Source organism: Crocodylus porosus, unplaced genomic scaffold, assembly GCF_001723895.1.
Source record: "Crocodylus porosus isolate Cpor-Errol unplaced genomic scaffold, CroPor_comp1, whole genome shotgun sequence".
Taxonomy (NCBI): domain Eukaryota; kingdom Metazoa; phylum Chordata; order Crocodylia; family Crocodylidae; genus Crocodylus; species Crocodylus porosus.
The window spans coordinates 189900907-189916834 of NW_017728906.1; the positions used below are offsets into that span (position 1 = coordinate 189900907).

The 15928-nt window shown below is 42.1% G+C and overlaps 1 protein-coding gene across 3 annotated transcripts in view; it reads right to left on the reverse strand.

Moving 5' to 3' along the window:
- Positions 1-518: 518 nt before the first annotated feature.
- Positions 519-15928, reverse strand: part of TMEM135 (transmembrane protein 135) — a 345516-nt gene continuing 330106 nt past the window's right edge. For all 3 annotated transcript variants that reach the window (XM_019530374.1, XM_019530373.1, XM_019530371.1), the window contains 5 exons: positions 13145-13208; positions 10551-10627; positions 5562-5660; positions 4251-4318; positions 519-2935 (listed from right to left, as the gene is read on the reverse strand). In XM_019530374.1, the coding sequence (XP_019385919.1) occupies positions 2803-2935; positions 4251-4318; positions 5562-5660; positions 10551-10627; positions 13145-13208 (441 nt within the window). In that variant the 3' untranslated portion in view covers positions 519-2802. The remainder of the gene's footprint in view (positions 2936-4250; positions 4319-5561; positions 5661-10550; positions 10628-13144; positions 13209-15928) is intronic.

The following is a 15928-nucleotide window of genomic DNA, read 5'->3' on the forward strand; positions in this document are numbered from 1 at the left end:
CACCCCATTGGTAAATGTCAAATTATTAAGAGAGAAGAAACAACCAAGTAGGTTTCTGCAAAAATGTATGTAGAGGACTCCCAACATCCAAAAAAGCAAAAAGATGATTACAATCTTAACTCTGCCACTGTAAAGAATGCATCATATTCAAACAAGCCAAGTCTTGGTCATATTGTCTTATATAAACTTGCATGGTTAAGGTTAAAGTGTATTTTAAATCTAGCATTTACATAGCAGTGTATTAACACTATCATAATGATTTCATATAAAAGGGCAAAGTGTTGGATGATCAGTTGTTTCTTTTTTGTTGGCTGATTTGTGATCTGTCCAAACTTTACATTGCATTTAAAATGGAGTCTTATGAAATAGAATCATATTTTCGTGTGCAAGATATATTTTTTATAAAATTTTAAAAAATAGCAAGGGCTATTTGTTACTCTCTCTTTGGCTTCTATTGCCAAGATGGACAAGTTAAACATACAGAGCAAATGTATATATATTCAAAAACCAACACTGGGTGATTTCAGGGCTTTTATTAAAAAAAAAAAAAATGAGAAAACTGTATTTTTTCCAAGCTGCAAATGTTTTATTATCTGGGGAAAAATATAAGAACTGATGATTCTTTCCTTCATACATATAGCTGAGTCGAATAAAAATAATTTAAGAAGCTTTATTTTCACATTTCACAAAAGCCATTAAAAACTAGGATTATTTAATGGAGGAAACAAGATTATTCAGAGAGAACTGTTGTCTAACTAGTAAGAAACAGTGCTCAGATCTTGTAACTCAAACATGGAGTCAATCACCATTTTCATTCCAGTGAAGAAAGTAAAGCAAAGTTATCTGTAAAAGAGTTGAACTCTGAAACTGGCACATAGTCACACTAGTGAATACTCATAATAAAGCATCCATTCTAAAATCTTACCCCAATCATATAACATTCAGTCTTCAAAAGGTCAAATCTTTTAGAAATTCCAATGATAAACAATCTTTCCAGTGTTCCTACCATCCAATCTGCTTAAGCCTGCTTGATTTGGGGGGTGGGGTGGGGTTGGTGCTATTTTTTTTTGCTATTACAAGCAAATAAAAATTGTATGCAAACTACATTGCAAAATTTTCCTTGCCCCACAGTTTGGGCCAAGTACTTTATTTTGACAAAGGATGAAGCATCATTGCTTGACGATCATGATGCAGGTAAAGGATGGCCAAGCAGATTTTGTGCGCTAGCGGGTATGTCTTCACGACAATAACGTAAGTGGGACTTAAATACTGGGTCACATGATGTTGTGTAATTAAACAGAAGTGCATTTACAGCTGGGCTAGAATGACATTGTTAGATGACAACAGGTCTACCAACTAGTTAAATTTCTACACATATCTTGTGGCAAGCACTTCCAGCATATAGATCGTTTTTTAAAAACTGTATGTATTCAGGCTGTATTTTCCATTCATAGACACATCACTTGGCTGGTGTTTTTAGCTGTATCTAAGTAAAGATCATCTTTTCTCTAAAAAGCTAGGAAACTCTGAACATAGGTCAGCACGCTGCTCTGAACTGACTTTAAAAACCAAAAGTTGCAATGACATTAGCACATCAAAATTTCACTTTAGAACACCCAGGTGAAATGTCATCTGTGAAAAAAAAACCAACCCCAAAAACATGCAGGGAAAGAATGAGGTGGATTTTGAGCAGATATTTATTTCTATTAAGGACCACGTTAAATTTCATGTAAATGCCATAGTTATGACTGTGGGAAATACTGAGGGAAAAACAATTTTCACTTAATACTAGGAACAACAGAACGTGAAAAAATACGACTACAAAACCTGTCAAAACTGCTTTGCTACTACAGTCAAACATTAGGATTTTTCTCCCTTTTGAAGGCCACTGGATTTGCAAGCTTGTATTGAGGTTTAAATATCAAACAGATTCCATCTAAAGGAGTACTTGACAAGCCTCTTTTGTCAAATGTATTTAATTTGCATGTGGTTTTCTTTTTAACTGTCTAATTTGCAGTACCCTCCCAAGAGTTTAAACATGACATTCCTTCTCCTCCGTGCTTTGCCATTTTTCATTTGGCAGATGCTAACTACCACACCCTCCCATTTCCTAAGGAGCACAAGACACTGTGAACTGCCCTTTTATTTTGTCACCCACATCATCAATAGCATTACAGCCCTGGAGCATGACTTACAAATTAACCAGTGCCCCTTTTGTTGATGGGATGCTTTCTTTTGCAGCCACATCTGGGTAAAAAAAATACTGTCATTTTGAATGACAAAAAAATATTGTCATTTTGAATGAACGGGGGCTAAAGGTTTCTTTAAAAATTTTCAGTAAATGGAAAGATGGATTTTTTTTAAGCATATAACTGGATCCGGGTGACGTATCTCACCAGATTCGGACAGTTTGAGAAAAGCGTTCCTGTCTCAGTCTGTAATTATTCTTACTTATACCATGAAATATTCTACTGGAATGAGCTAAAGAATTTTGAAAATATTATTAAGTATATTTATTTCTTAGGTGTATTTTACTTTTCTAAATATATTACTCATTGATTTAATTCAATCAATAATCTACCATATTGTCATCCAACTACAGCAATCCAGAAACATTTTCTGGCTATGGAAGAGGCTTAATTATTAAGCCGCATCTTCCTACAAAGCTTCAGTATTTTGATTGGAAAAAAGCATTTCTCATTGAAATAATACTGAAGTGGAGCACAAGCCCTCCTCCATCTATCTGAATGTTAATTAGCTTTTCAGGACAAAAGGCCAATCACATTGAAACACACTGAATGTTCAAGACAGCTCAATGGGGAACTCCGGTGGGACAACAGTATATCTTGGGTCAAGTCTAGGGATGAAATCCTTGAAGTGTCTAGATGCTTCAGTATCAAATATGTCTAAAACTTTCCTATTCATGAGAGCAAACCTGAAAAAGAACAGATTTGTGATAAAGAAAACACTTTCCATTTATTTACAAGTACAAATATCATCAAGTGCTTCAGTATTGGAATGGTTTCATTATTATGAAATATTGTCCTTCCTTTTGCAATGCACAGTGATGAAAGGCATTAAAAACCCAGAGGGTTTAAAGTTTAATAGTAGCTGAGGGTAGATACATGACAGTGGTGCCCCTAGCTAACAAGGCAGAGGATTGAGCAGACGTCTGGCTCCCGCTCCGCTTCTCTACGCTTCAATGAAACAGGGATCTCAGCTATGCTACACTTGCAATTTACTTCCGAAGCTGCACACATTTTTATTCTAGACATGAGTCACAGAGCACATGCTTAGCTTTTTATATCATACTTTTATACAATATAGCCTATGTGGGTTTTGTTTTTTTACAATTCCTCAGGAAAAATGTCTCCCCACCACAATCTGAGAGAAAACATATCCCTGTCCCCATTTGCCCTGAATCCTGACAGCAATTGTAGTGGAAGAAATTGAAGCATTTTTGGAGTGCTAAATAACTGACCTACACATTTACTGTATTTACTCAATTCTGAGATAAAGTTTATTCCTCATTCAACAATGGGGGCAATGCTTTCTATCTTCAATTCAAGTATGAGATTGGGGGCCATGGGGTGGGGGGTGAAGACAGCTGCTGATGCTCTGGCTCCAGCTCTGGCTCTTGCCCCAAACCAGGGCTGGAGCTGCAGCTGGTCCCCTTGCCAGCTCCCAGCTCTACCCTGCTGCCTCTCCCCCACCCCGCTGCAGCAAAGGAGGTGGGGAGGGAGGGATGGGCAAATTTAGGACAACCTTTCAATAATTAAATTCTGTACTTTGGGGGATCATATTAAATTCAGGTTGTCTTGGATTTGGGAAAATACTGTCTATCATTTGGGCACATATCTGTTATGTTTCACGTAATACTTCACACTCCATAGGATTTTTAAGGAATCTTTCATCTCGGATGAATTAGGGAGGGAAGTGTTCTGCTTAAGCATAAATCTGCCACTACACTCTTCTACACAACAGTCATCTGTATAAAGCTAGTTTGTGAAACAGAAAAGATGGGATGGAAGGGACCTGTGGAAGTCACCTAGTCCAAACCCCTGCCTAGGGCAGGATCATCACTCTCCAAATCATCCCATACAAATCCTTGTCTAACCTACTATTAAAACTACACAGTCTAATGCTAGTAGTTTAGTTGTGGCAGTAGAGTGCAGGCTGCTGCTTTAAAGCTAGTTCAGGTATGTTGATATGAGCTGCCCTTTGTCAGCCGTAAAAGGATGAGTTCTTACCTGCCCTTTGTCAGCCGTAAAAGGAATTTCCAGTATGAAGGTCTTAGATTTTGAACTTCCATCACAGCCTGCAAACAGAATTTCAATTATCATTTCTTCAAATCAGTATGTAAAACATTCCTTGGCACAGGTCCTAAGAAAAAGAAAGTGAATTCCTACTCTTACTCTAATGATAGGTAGCCACAAGCCAGCTATGCTCTTGCTGTTGGGCTATACGCAGATGACTAGTCATGCTACCAGCCATGACCTGATCACCAGACAACAGGCTGTTATCTCCACTTGGAGCAGGGTGATTGCAGCGCCTCAACCCATCAATTCTCTTAATGTAAAGATGGAAAATATGCCATGTTTAACAGGGATATGGGTGTGTGACTAGAAATTTATTTTTGTTAGACACTTGAGAAGGAAACTTGCAGGCAAGGAATTTAATTTTCTCTGTCCAGAGGGGTATCAAAAATAGATCCTCCCTCCTGGAGAACAGAAATCTCCAGAAATCCTTTTAGCCTCAACACAATAAACTGGATTGGGAGGGGAGGGGCTCCAGGTGAAACCACGTGGAAATAAAGGTGGGGTCTGAGGTGTAGTAGGAGATGATCAAAGTTGATTTATTCAGGAGAGGAAGGGCACTGGTAGCCATCCTGGGATGCAGATCCTTCCAGCACCGCCCAAGCTTGACTGGGAAAGGTATGATGAAAGAACAGGTGGGGATGGGAAGGAGTGAATGAAGGGAGTGAGCTGGGCATGAGAAGACGAAGAGGTGTCTCTGAGGTACAGAAAAAGCAGCAGGAATTATTACTGAGGGAGTGGGCAGAAAGGATGGAGAAGGAGATTCAGGAACAGCAAAGGGAGAAAATGACTGCAGCTTGTCACAGGCTGTGAGACTGAAGATCTCCTTCTTTGTTTCTGCTGATTTTTTACCAAGCTGTAATTGCAGCAAAAGTTAATTGAGTGTGCAATTTGCCAACCTGGCAGAAAACTGTGGGGAAGGTTAAAACTCTTTGAGGAAAATACTGAGTGAAGCAAAGTTTTCATCAATGAGTTCATTTTGTACTTCTCTTTTGTACCTTAAGGTTTCTTTCAAAAGAAGTTAGTACCTACTCAAGATGCTCACATTACATTAGAAATGGGTGATCTGAGTCATGGTACGATTAGATGACCTTTTCTACAGAGATCATGAGTTGAAGTCTCATTTAAATCACCAGATTGTCCTGCCCCTCCTCAGGATACTATCCCCATTTCAACCCACTGTTTTAATCAAACATTAAAATGAATTAAGGAATTTTGCTTTCTGTTTGAAGCCTGAATACTCACTGCCTGAAAGCAGATAGCTGTGGAAACAGCATAGATGATGCTGTCTGCATGAGGAAAATAAGGAACCTTTCCTGCTTCAATGCCTTTGAAGTACATGGTCTGTAAAAGCAAAACACACACGCCAAATAAATCATATGTTAAAGGAAAGATACTGACTTTTGTATTTAGATATACTTCCATTCCTGGAGTCTTCAGCAAATATTGTGATAACTACTGAAATTAACATATAATTTTGTTATACTAACCACCAGGGCCTGTAAATTAATCTGGACATTTTTAAACTTCCTTATAACATTTTCTTACTGGAGTGAAGAATATAACTGGAGTTCCCCAAGGTGGTTGGCTTCAGTCTAAGGAAAGGGGGCATATACAGAGAAGTAACAGTGGAAATATGGGAACGCTCTGTGAACTCTCTACAAATATAAGGAGAGGATTTGGTTTTCTTCCCCTCATTTTGTATTGATTCCCAATACATCTAACCATGTCCAGGTCTGAATAAACTTCCTCACACCACTCCTGAAGCACTCCATTCAATCGTACACAATATAATCAACTGTGCAATTCCATCCCTGTGCATCAAACAGCACACGGCCTTCCCGAGAACAGGAAATGTAATGATGGAGGGTTTCAAAAGATGAGAGTGGAAGGAGGGAGTCAGTCTTTATTTAAAAAAAATAAGCTTGGTAGGAAAGAAAAAGATCTGATGGAATGGAAGAAAGAACAGACAGCAAAGGATGTACGGAAGAAAGAGAATCTCTTAAGAAAAATGCAGGCACAGCGTGTAGTGTACCAGGGAACAAGGTGGGGATTAAGATGTCCATCCAACCATCTCACTGATAGGAGATGATACAACCAATGGCTTAGAACCAGCAACAAGGTAAAGTGAAGCACAGACGGTCATTGCATTCAGCAGTTTAACGCTCAGAACTTGCACACCTTTCCTATCCTTGGTTTACCAAGAGTAATTAACCACTTCTCACGCATTATGAGAGTGAACATTGTCGCAAATGGATGAAATGACTTGTTCACGGTGATGTGTTGGAAGATTTGGACATAATCATTATCTAGCAACAAAGGCACCAGCTTTTCAAGAAAATTGCTAAATAGGTTGGTGTAGAGTGCCAAAGGAGTAGGTCTGTACAACAGTTGGGGGGGGGGGGGGGTTATGCAAAATAATCCTGAGATCATACAAGACAACATGCAAGATTCTATTCAGAAATATTAAGGCGGCACCGTTTGGTGCCTTAGTAATACAAAAGTATAAAGGAAATGCTATGTGGAACATAGTACAACTTGTATTTTTTAAATTAAAATGGTAGCAGGTTTACAGCAAAGAAAAAGGAAGTCAAAATATTCATATGAAACTGGGGAAATGATCTTTATTGCATTTCTAAAAATATGGAATTTTATTATATATTTTCTAACAATTAAAGGTGAAATTTTCAAAAGCCCCTGACTGGTTTAGGAAAATAAGTTCCACTTTTAAAAGTGCAATTGGGGAACTGAAGAATTTAAGGCCCAAATCCACCTTTTTTTTTAGGCGGATACGAGCACTTACATGCGACTGACGTTAGCTGTGAAGAGCAGGGTCACTTATGCAGAGTTTAGATCCTGTTCCCTCTGATGAAAGGCAACTCAAGTTCTAGGCTCTGTCAGCCCGAAAATGCACATCAGCCACTTCCCAGGATAGTGTGCTTGCCAAGATTAGGATCACGACACTGTCAGTGGTGATAATGGATCCCTTCTGAGCATGCTCAGGAAGACAAGTCAAGTCATTCAGAGAGGTGCAGGATCTAAAATCTGTAGAAACAGCTTTTATTGCCACGTATGTGACTTACAATAGCTGCATAATTGCTCCTCCTTAGCTGCCTAAAACAGGAGTTGGATTTGGACCTACATGCAAGTGGCATTCTAACAGACTTCAACTCTTAAGTGTCTCTGGCCAGTGGTGGACACTGAAGAAACCATGTGATGGGATCTGAACCCCAGTCCCAACAATTGCATGCCTTGCCCTGCCACATATGCAGGTCAGGATGTGTGATTATAGGGACTGGGGACAGATCTCAATCACGCGACTGCCAGCAGCCCAGCCTGCCAGTTGCAGGAGATGAAAGGCTCCCTGAGGATGGAGTCAAGAGGATCCCAGTGCAGGGGAGTTTAAACCAGGCAGGGCTGCTGTGTGTGGAGGATCAAAGGCTCCCGGTGTTACTTGTGTAATAAGTGTAACAATTGCCAGGGGTCTTAGACATTTCTGAAAATGGCATTCAGGCTCCTAAATCACTTAGGGGTTTTAAAATGGTTTACCCAAATGTCAACTTGGTATTTCACAGAATGGGTATAAAGGGTATGATAGATCCTGAAGATAACAGGAGATGAAGTTTGCTATAGAAAGACCTCCTTTTATAACAACAAATCTATCATGAGAAAACAAGTCAAAGAAAGTGATTATTTACTACCCTGAAACAGCTTGGAGTTGCATGCTTTTCTTTTGAGAAAACATGCAGAGTTTATTTTCTTGAGTACAGTTTGATCCTCCAAGCAGCACATGCCTCTTTGGTCAGTAAACCTTGGCTTGCGTAAGATGGTAAAAGCAGTAAAAAAATGAGAAAGCACATAGCGTTTTTTTTATTGCATTGCAGCCACAATGTCTCGGAGTAAAGTCCAGAGAAAACCATCAGCAACACAGCATAACATTTCCTTATTATAAACAGAAAAATGCTCAAGTAAGTAAACCTCATACAACAAGGATGATGCAACAGGCCTGAGATGTTTCGATCCATCATTTGATATATCCAAAGAGAATCTGAATCAGGATTACTAGGAACGTGCATGACTAGGTTATGTATCTCTATGTTTAATGTGTCATTTTGTTCCATCATTTTTCACATTTCTTTCTGTTTTCACCTTTTCAAAGGGAATTCAAGTGGCTGCAAAAGGAGCTGGGGACTGAATTCCCTAATGGCAGTAGAAAGAGACTGACTCAGGGACAAGGCACCATGGGCAGGCACTGTCAATTTATTCCAGTGATGTTGCTGAGAAAAGAGCCATGATTTTTCTTGGAAAAATTATAGTGACAAACATAAAAGTCTAAATACACCGCTCCTAGTCAATGTTTCAAGGCTTACCCTCCCTTTTAAGAACATAAGGGTGCATGTAGAAGTGTTGCAGGGCTGCTCTGATGTGCTGTAATTGCAGCGTGTCAGAGCAGACTCCATTAATTGAGTCTGCCAGAGTGTGGTAATTACCGTGCTCCAGCCACCTTCCGCGTCTCATATATTAGTGTCTTCATGCTTCAAAATGGTAATGAGATGCTTAAACTAAAGCTCGTTGCACTAGCTTTAGTTCATGTGTCCCCGCCATCATTTGGAAGTGTGAGGATGCTAATACATGAAAGCCCCACTAATTAAAGTGCCCCCCCCATGTAAATGTGCCCTAAGAGCAGCTATTTACTGAACCAGACCGCAGGCCCATCAAACCCAGTATTTGCAGTGGATACTGGCTAGAACACTCTGCTTGGTGTCCTCCCTTGGCACCTTGGTTATTAACTTGTAATCTTCAATCTCATCCCTGTTTTGTCATTTACTGTCCCAAGATATCAACTGTTGTACACCTAACAGATTTTCTCCAGAAAGGGGCTTGTGGTTCCTGGTGGAACTAGGCCCACTGCGATTGCACAACAAAACAGGTACTTCTCTCACAGATCCCTGGCAGATGAGCATTTAAAAGCACAATAGGACCTGATGTATGAGCCCCACAACTGCGCTTCCTGCCATGCCACATGTACAGAAGGTGTGACTGTGGGATCAAGTATCAGATCTCATCACACCATACTGCCAGTAGTAAGCTCCCAAGGCCTGGAGCTGCCAGCTAGCCCAGACTCCCAGCTGCAGGAGCACATGGTATAACCCTGCGGCTGGAAGTCCAGATCAGCTGATAGCTCCCAGCTTCAGAGACACATAGTGTGCCCCTGTGGCTGGGAGCCCCAGCCTGGCTACACGTTCAATTAATGGCATGAAATGAACCAGCCACAAATTTATTACGTATATTTTGTGTAATAACTTTGTGTGGCTTATTCCTTGTTTTATCATGCCATTAACTGCAGTGCTGTGTGGCCAGGTAACTACTTAACATGTGATTAACTAGTTAATCATGTCTTAAGTGCAGTGTGGCCCAGGGAGCACAGTGGCACATACTGGATGCTGAAGGGAAGGCTGAACGGGGGATATCTATTCTCATTCCTCTCCCAGTGCAGCTTCCAGCTTACAGAGGTTTCTCTCCCAATTCATGTGTTCATAAATTGTGATTATAAATATGGATATGCAAACAATGCCTGGGGAGTTGTATTATGAAATTCTTCTTCTTCTTTACTTTTCCTTGGCTTACACTATTTTATCAGATCTCAGAGATAAAAAAAGGATCAATTTACCAGCAGAAAGTGTCATTTAATCAGTGTTCACTTCAGTGGATGGACCAGTGGAAAATCTGATTCATTAAAGTAAATAGGTAAGCATTCTTGGCTATATGCTAAGACCTAAGCTATTCTGAATTGCCCCAACCTATCATTTAGATTAATGCTGAATATCAGGAAACAGAGTCAAGAAGTCAGCTGTAACTTTTGGTAATAAATCTGAAACTGAGGGCTAGCGCTGATTTGTATTTCTGGCAGAAGAGACAAAAGGCACATTCCTGGAGCTTCAGATTTCTGCAATGATATGGAAAGCAGTGGGCTACCAAGGAGACAAAGGAGAAGTTAATGGAGAAAATATGCAAAGACCAATGGCTAATGGACTGTTAGGTTTAGTCATGGAAAGGAAATGAGGTCATAAGACAGATCCGTCATTTGGCACGTGTTTGCTTGCATGCAGTTCTATAGTGAAAATGTAATGTGATACTGCACACTCTGACAAAGCTAGTAACATTTGTCTTTTTTCTCTGCCTTATTACTGCAGCTAGGATGAAACACCTGGGAACCAGCAGTGCATACCTTACCTCCACTAATTTGGAAGCTAGGTACATGGAGATAGTAGTACTTTTGTAAAACATCATAGAAACTCCTGCCAGGGACCCTGCAAAAATTGAAAAACAAACAAAAATAAAAACATACATAAGATTTTCAACTATTTCTTGATGCTGCTGTATGATGCAGTGCTCAGCACAGCTGATGTTACACAAGTTTGTGCTTCCTGCCTCTGTATCAAGCTTTAGTGATGTTTCTGTGCTGCATATGAAAGGGTGTTTTATGTGTCAGCTTGTCAAAAAAAGACAGATCCCTCTTGTTTTGGCACTTTAAGATAAAGCTGAGGCCAGCAACATGGCCTCAAATCTCCCCCCACATCCAAAGACCGCAGCAGAGAAATGGCATAATGTAGGGGTGCCAAAGATCCAGCTGGGAATTCACAGGTGAGCCCCATTGCTGAATTCCCAGCTACAAAGATTTGCTGGGGTTGCATGCTGACAGGTGGGGGTGGGTAGGAGCAACATCTACATTAATCTCTGTGCTGACTCTTGCCCTACCACTGCCGTCACTGGGTCCAGATCTGGCCTGTGAGGCTCCTTGTGGTCCACATCCACCCTAGGGCTTCATGAGAAATGGATACCCTGATCTAACGGACCCATGCAATGGGGGATCCTTTGGTCCAGTCTGTGCTCACCTCTGCTGCACAGGAAGGCTCCACTGAGTACTACACCATCAGCATGAAATCCCAAGCATACTCTGAACCCCAACCCCTGTTTGATTCTGCAGCCACAGGGCCTTCTTTGGCCATAGCGGGAAGTGGCAGGACCCATCCCTCTTTTAACTGCAAATTCCATTGTATTCAAAACAACAGAAGAGTTCCCAATTAGAAACTGGGAAGGAAATCTTGGAAAGTAAAAACTTGTAGTCATCTACATCAGTCAGGTGTCAAGCAGAAGGCAGGTCAGGGTAGCATCTTAGAGACTAATATGTTCAGAAAGACACAAACCTTTGTAGGTGACAGCCTACTTCAACAGGTGCTATGAATGGACTTGCAGAGAGCAGGGGTACAAAAAAAGGGAAAAAAGTAATTTAAAAACAAAAGATAAGGACAGGGGAAGGCCATTTATGACAGAAGCAAAGTGGGGTTGAAGAAATCAAAAGGGCAAAACAAAGCAATTAACCCACTGAGGGTTAAACTCACTGAGGAGCATAGGGGTTATAAATGCTAGCTAGTTCAGGTATCTGAATGAAAATGCAGCATCTCTGAGACAGTACTTAACACAAACCAATCTATGAGTGATTTCTTGTTTGGAAATGTTATGTTCAGGTTGGTTTCTACAGTTTGGGTGTTTAAGAAGTTCTGCTGTTTAAGAAAAGCTATTCAGCAGTCCGTGATGAAACATCCGGGGAGGCTGAAGTGTTTTGCCACAGGCCTGGGCGCCTTTCCGGCATTGTTGTCAAATCACTGCCCATTCCTTCTTTCACGTAGGGATTGCCCCATCTGTTCAGTGTAGGCAGCAGAGGGGCACTGTAAGCACGCTGTAAGCACTGTAGCATATGACATTTCTAGAAGAGCAGATGAACAAATCCAATGCACTATAATTCATGTTTCTTGTTTGTCTGAGCAACCAATGTCATATATGCTGCCACATACAAAAGCTTATGTCTTTCTGAATGAGTTAGTCTCTAAGGCAGTGCTTCCCAAACTTTACCCCAGCATGACACTATTTATGACCTTATTTCCTTAGCATGGCCCCTCACTCCCACTTCGCAGCCCTCCACTCCCCAGGTGCCCCACATTCCCCACCCACAGCCCCCTGGCCCTTGCAGTGCCCTCACTCCCAACCTGCAGCCTCCCACCCCACAGGTGCCCCAGGGCCAGGGCCCACAGGGCCCGCAGCCCCTGCCCCCCCAGCAGCACCTAAGCCCTGGCTGCTGCCTGTGGGAAGCAGTGTCTGCTTCGGCTGGAGCAGAGCATGGAGCCCAGCTCTCCCGACCCCCAGCTCCCTCTCCTGCCGGCAGCATGGCCAAAGCAGAGCCTGTGGGGGAGAGAGGAGAGGATGTAGGCTGCCCACCCTGCCACCCTCCCCACCAGGGCTCCATGGCCCAGCAGGAGGGACCCAGTGTGGAAGGGAGCACTGCACTGCTGCGTCACCTTGGCCCCCCTGCTCCCCTCTGCCATGTCACCTGTGCTCCCCCACCTGCCTGCCACGTTGCCTGTGCCCCCCTGGATCCATGTTTATTGTGACCCATGTTGCGATCCCATTTGGGGTCGCAACCCACAATTTGAGAATCACTGCTATAAGGTGCCACCTTGTCCAGCTTAGAAAACAAAAGACAACGTTACACTTGTACAGAAAATAAATAGTACTCAACGTGCCCGGACATTTCCTTTAATAAAAAAAAAATGCATCACATTTACATTGTTATTCACACCTAATTTATTAGAGCCTTATAACGACTGATTTCCACTGCAATACACACTCAGCATTTGTTTTCTTGTTAATAAAATACATAGGAATTTTGGAAAAGAATGGGGGGGGGGAACGCCAATTATATGCTCAAAAGTAATAATATTTAGAGAATCTGAATCAGGTGCAAAACCCATTTTTTTTCATGGACTTACCAGCTATAAGTGCATGAAGCTCATCATCCAGGTTTCGTACCCAGCGCAGGAAACAACTAGTGCCCTGTGTTTGAGAGGATAAAGCATATACTTGGTTAGTATTTTTTAAAATGCGTTAGTTTTGTAACACAGCATCCAATAATCAAACTTATTAGCCTCAATATAAGTGTTCATGAAGGATAAGCAGTAATTATAACAATAATTGCTTCCATTTCCACTACAGCCATGAGGCATCTATCAGTGTAGAGTCTGATGCACTTCATACAGTTTCAGGTTTTCTCAGAATCAGTCTAACTGTAACCAGACTTGTTAACTTCAAGCTTCCTTTAAAGAAAGGAAAAGAAAGCCAGTTCCTGCTTGCTCTCTATCCACATGGAACAGCTTAATTTGCTGACCAAAACTCTAACTGGTGAGAGCACTTGCTGCAATGAAAATAAATAGTCCAACAGCATGAGAGGCAAAGAAGATGGTGACCTCATGGGCCCAAACACCTTGAGACTGTTCATGTGTCAAGTTAGCAGGCCCAGTAAATTATGATAACTGAGGCCATCATGAAGCCTAAATTGCAAAACCCCGCATGTAACTAGAAGCCCTAATCGAATGCAAAAAGACCCCAGGAGGGACCATCAAATCTTCTAATTTGACACTCTGTATGTCAAAGGCTACTGCATTTCACCAAGCTGTACCTGCTCTGGGTCCATTACCTTGTCTTCGAAGCATAACTTCTGTTTGGATAAAGCATGGTTTCCAAAAACTAACCCAATGCTGATTTAAGGCATGGGAATCCATCACTTTCCTTTGGAGTTTGTTCCAGAACTTAATAACTATTGCTATGTTTAATTTCTAAACGGAATTTGCCTTGCTTCAGCCTCCATGCATTGACTCTTGTCTCGCCTTGCCTTTCTCCAGTAGGTTAAGGAGCCCGTTAGTATCCAGGATCCTCTTCCCATGAGGGCACTTGTGCACTGTAGTGGAGTCACGTCTCAATCGTCTCTTTGTCAAGCTAAAGTATTTAAGATTCCCATTGTAAGGCATCTTTGCTAGCCCTCAACTCAATTTTTCACTGTCCTTTTTTAAATATAGACAACAAAAGTGTATGCTTCTACAATTCTGTGATTCAGACAGAGCCTCACAAGCACCCATGTACAGAAGTAAACATCATTCCTCTAGTTCAACCCACTATTCCTGTTTATACAACCAAGGACTGCATTAATCTTTTTTTTTTTTTTTTGGGTACCAGAACATACATAGGAAATTTTACTGCACTGCTTTTCCAATATGATCTCTTCATCCCTTTCACAGTCCTAGCTCTGGTTACCCATGCTTTAGGTGTGGCCTGAGTTCCTTATTTCTATGACTAGGGACAGACGTTACACATAAACTGTTATAAGTGATCAGAAACTGGTTTAAATCTATAACAGAACATAAATTCAGTGCACATAAACTAGTTTCAAAATGGCTGAAACTGGTTTAAGACAAGCCAGACTTAACTGATTTGGGTGAAACTGGTTTATGCAATATCTGTCCCAGACCCTGTTCTGGTCTAAGTTAAACCAGAGTCCCCCAGCATCCCAGATGCTTTGCAGCCCTTGGCAGTCCAGAGAGCAGAGCTGGCCCTGCCCCTTTGCTCCCAAGCCAGAGCTCTGGCAGAGACTACAGACACAGCAGGATCTGCCCGGCTTCCCCCTAACCTCCCCTTCCCCCCTGCCACTCACTGCTCAAGTAGGGATCCACCCCTCCCAGAACCCTTTCTGGTTTAAGTAAAATCAGATTCCTCCAGCATCCCAGATGCTTTGCATCCTTGGGCTGGCTGGGTTAGGCTGTCTGCTCCAGAGAACAGGGCTGGCCCCACTCCTCTGCTCCCTAGCCAGAGCTCTAGTGGAGACTACAGGCACAGCCATGTCTGCCTGGCTTCCCCCTGCCCCACCCCCTTATTGCTTGCTGCTCAAGCAGGGATTTCTCCCTTCCTCCCTCCCATCTTCCACAGCATGGACCCCAGCCCCATGGACCCTAGGCATGTGGTATGCTAGCTAATGCTGAGAGATGCCTCTGTGCGTATGTCTCAAATTTCCCTAGGACAGGCAGACAGAACAGTGCCTGCCTTGGGCTTTTTGGAGCTAATCAACAAGTCATTCCTTCCTTGGGAAAAAGGCTGTTTAAGAAGAGCTTGAACTAATGAGAGAGGATTTTGTTTTGTTGATGGGATGATAAATGCTGTGTTATCAGCTCCCTGCTGGCTCCCTTGCCTGTCAGGTTTGCAGACAGTATGAAGAAGCAGGAAGAGGGAGATTGAAAAGCTCAGTATCTTCAACAGATGCATGCATGCACTGCACACCCCCACTTTGCCTCAGAGTGCTAGCTAGGGGGTTGGGTCTGGCAACACTTCTGTCTCTTGAGCAGCGAGTGGAGAAAAGCGTGGGACAGTGTAGGCTGGTGGGGGTTTAGAGCCCTCCCTAATCAGTGTGTCCTTCTGGGGCCTGGCCACCCCAACTTCCCCTCAGCTCAGCACTTTGGAATGGAAGGGAGGGGTGGTTTAGCACCCTCTGACTTCTAACCTGAGCCACCACAGGCATGTGCCTGCATTTCCTCAGTCCAAAGGGAATGCCTGTACAGTTGAAAACTGATTCAACCTGGGCAGATTAGACTAACTTGCAAAGATTGAATCAATTCAGGATCAGGTTTTTTGAATGTCTGTCCCTAGCCTATGTGTGCTACTCTGCATTTAGATGCATTAAAATACATTCTATTGAAATGGACCAAGACTACCAACTGATTCAGATCACT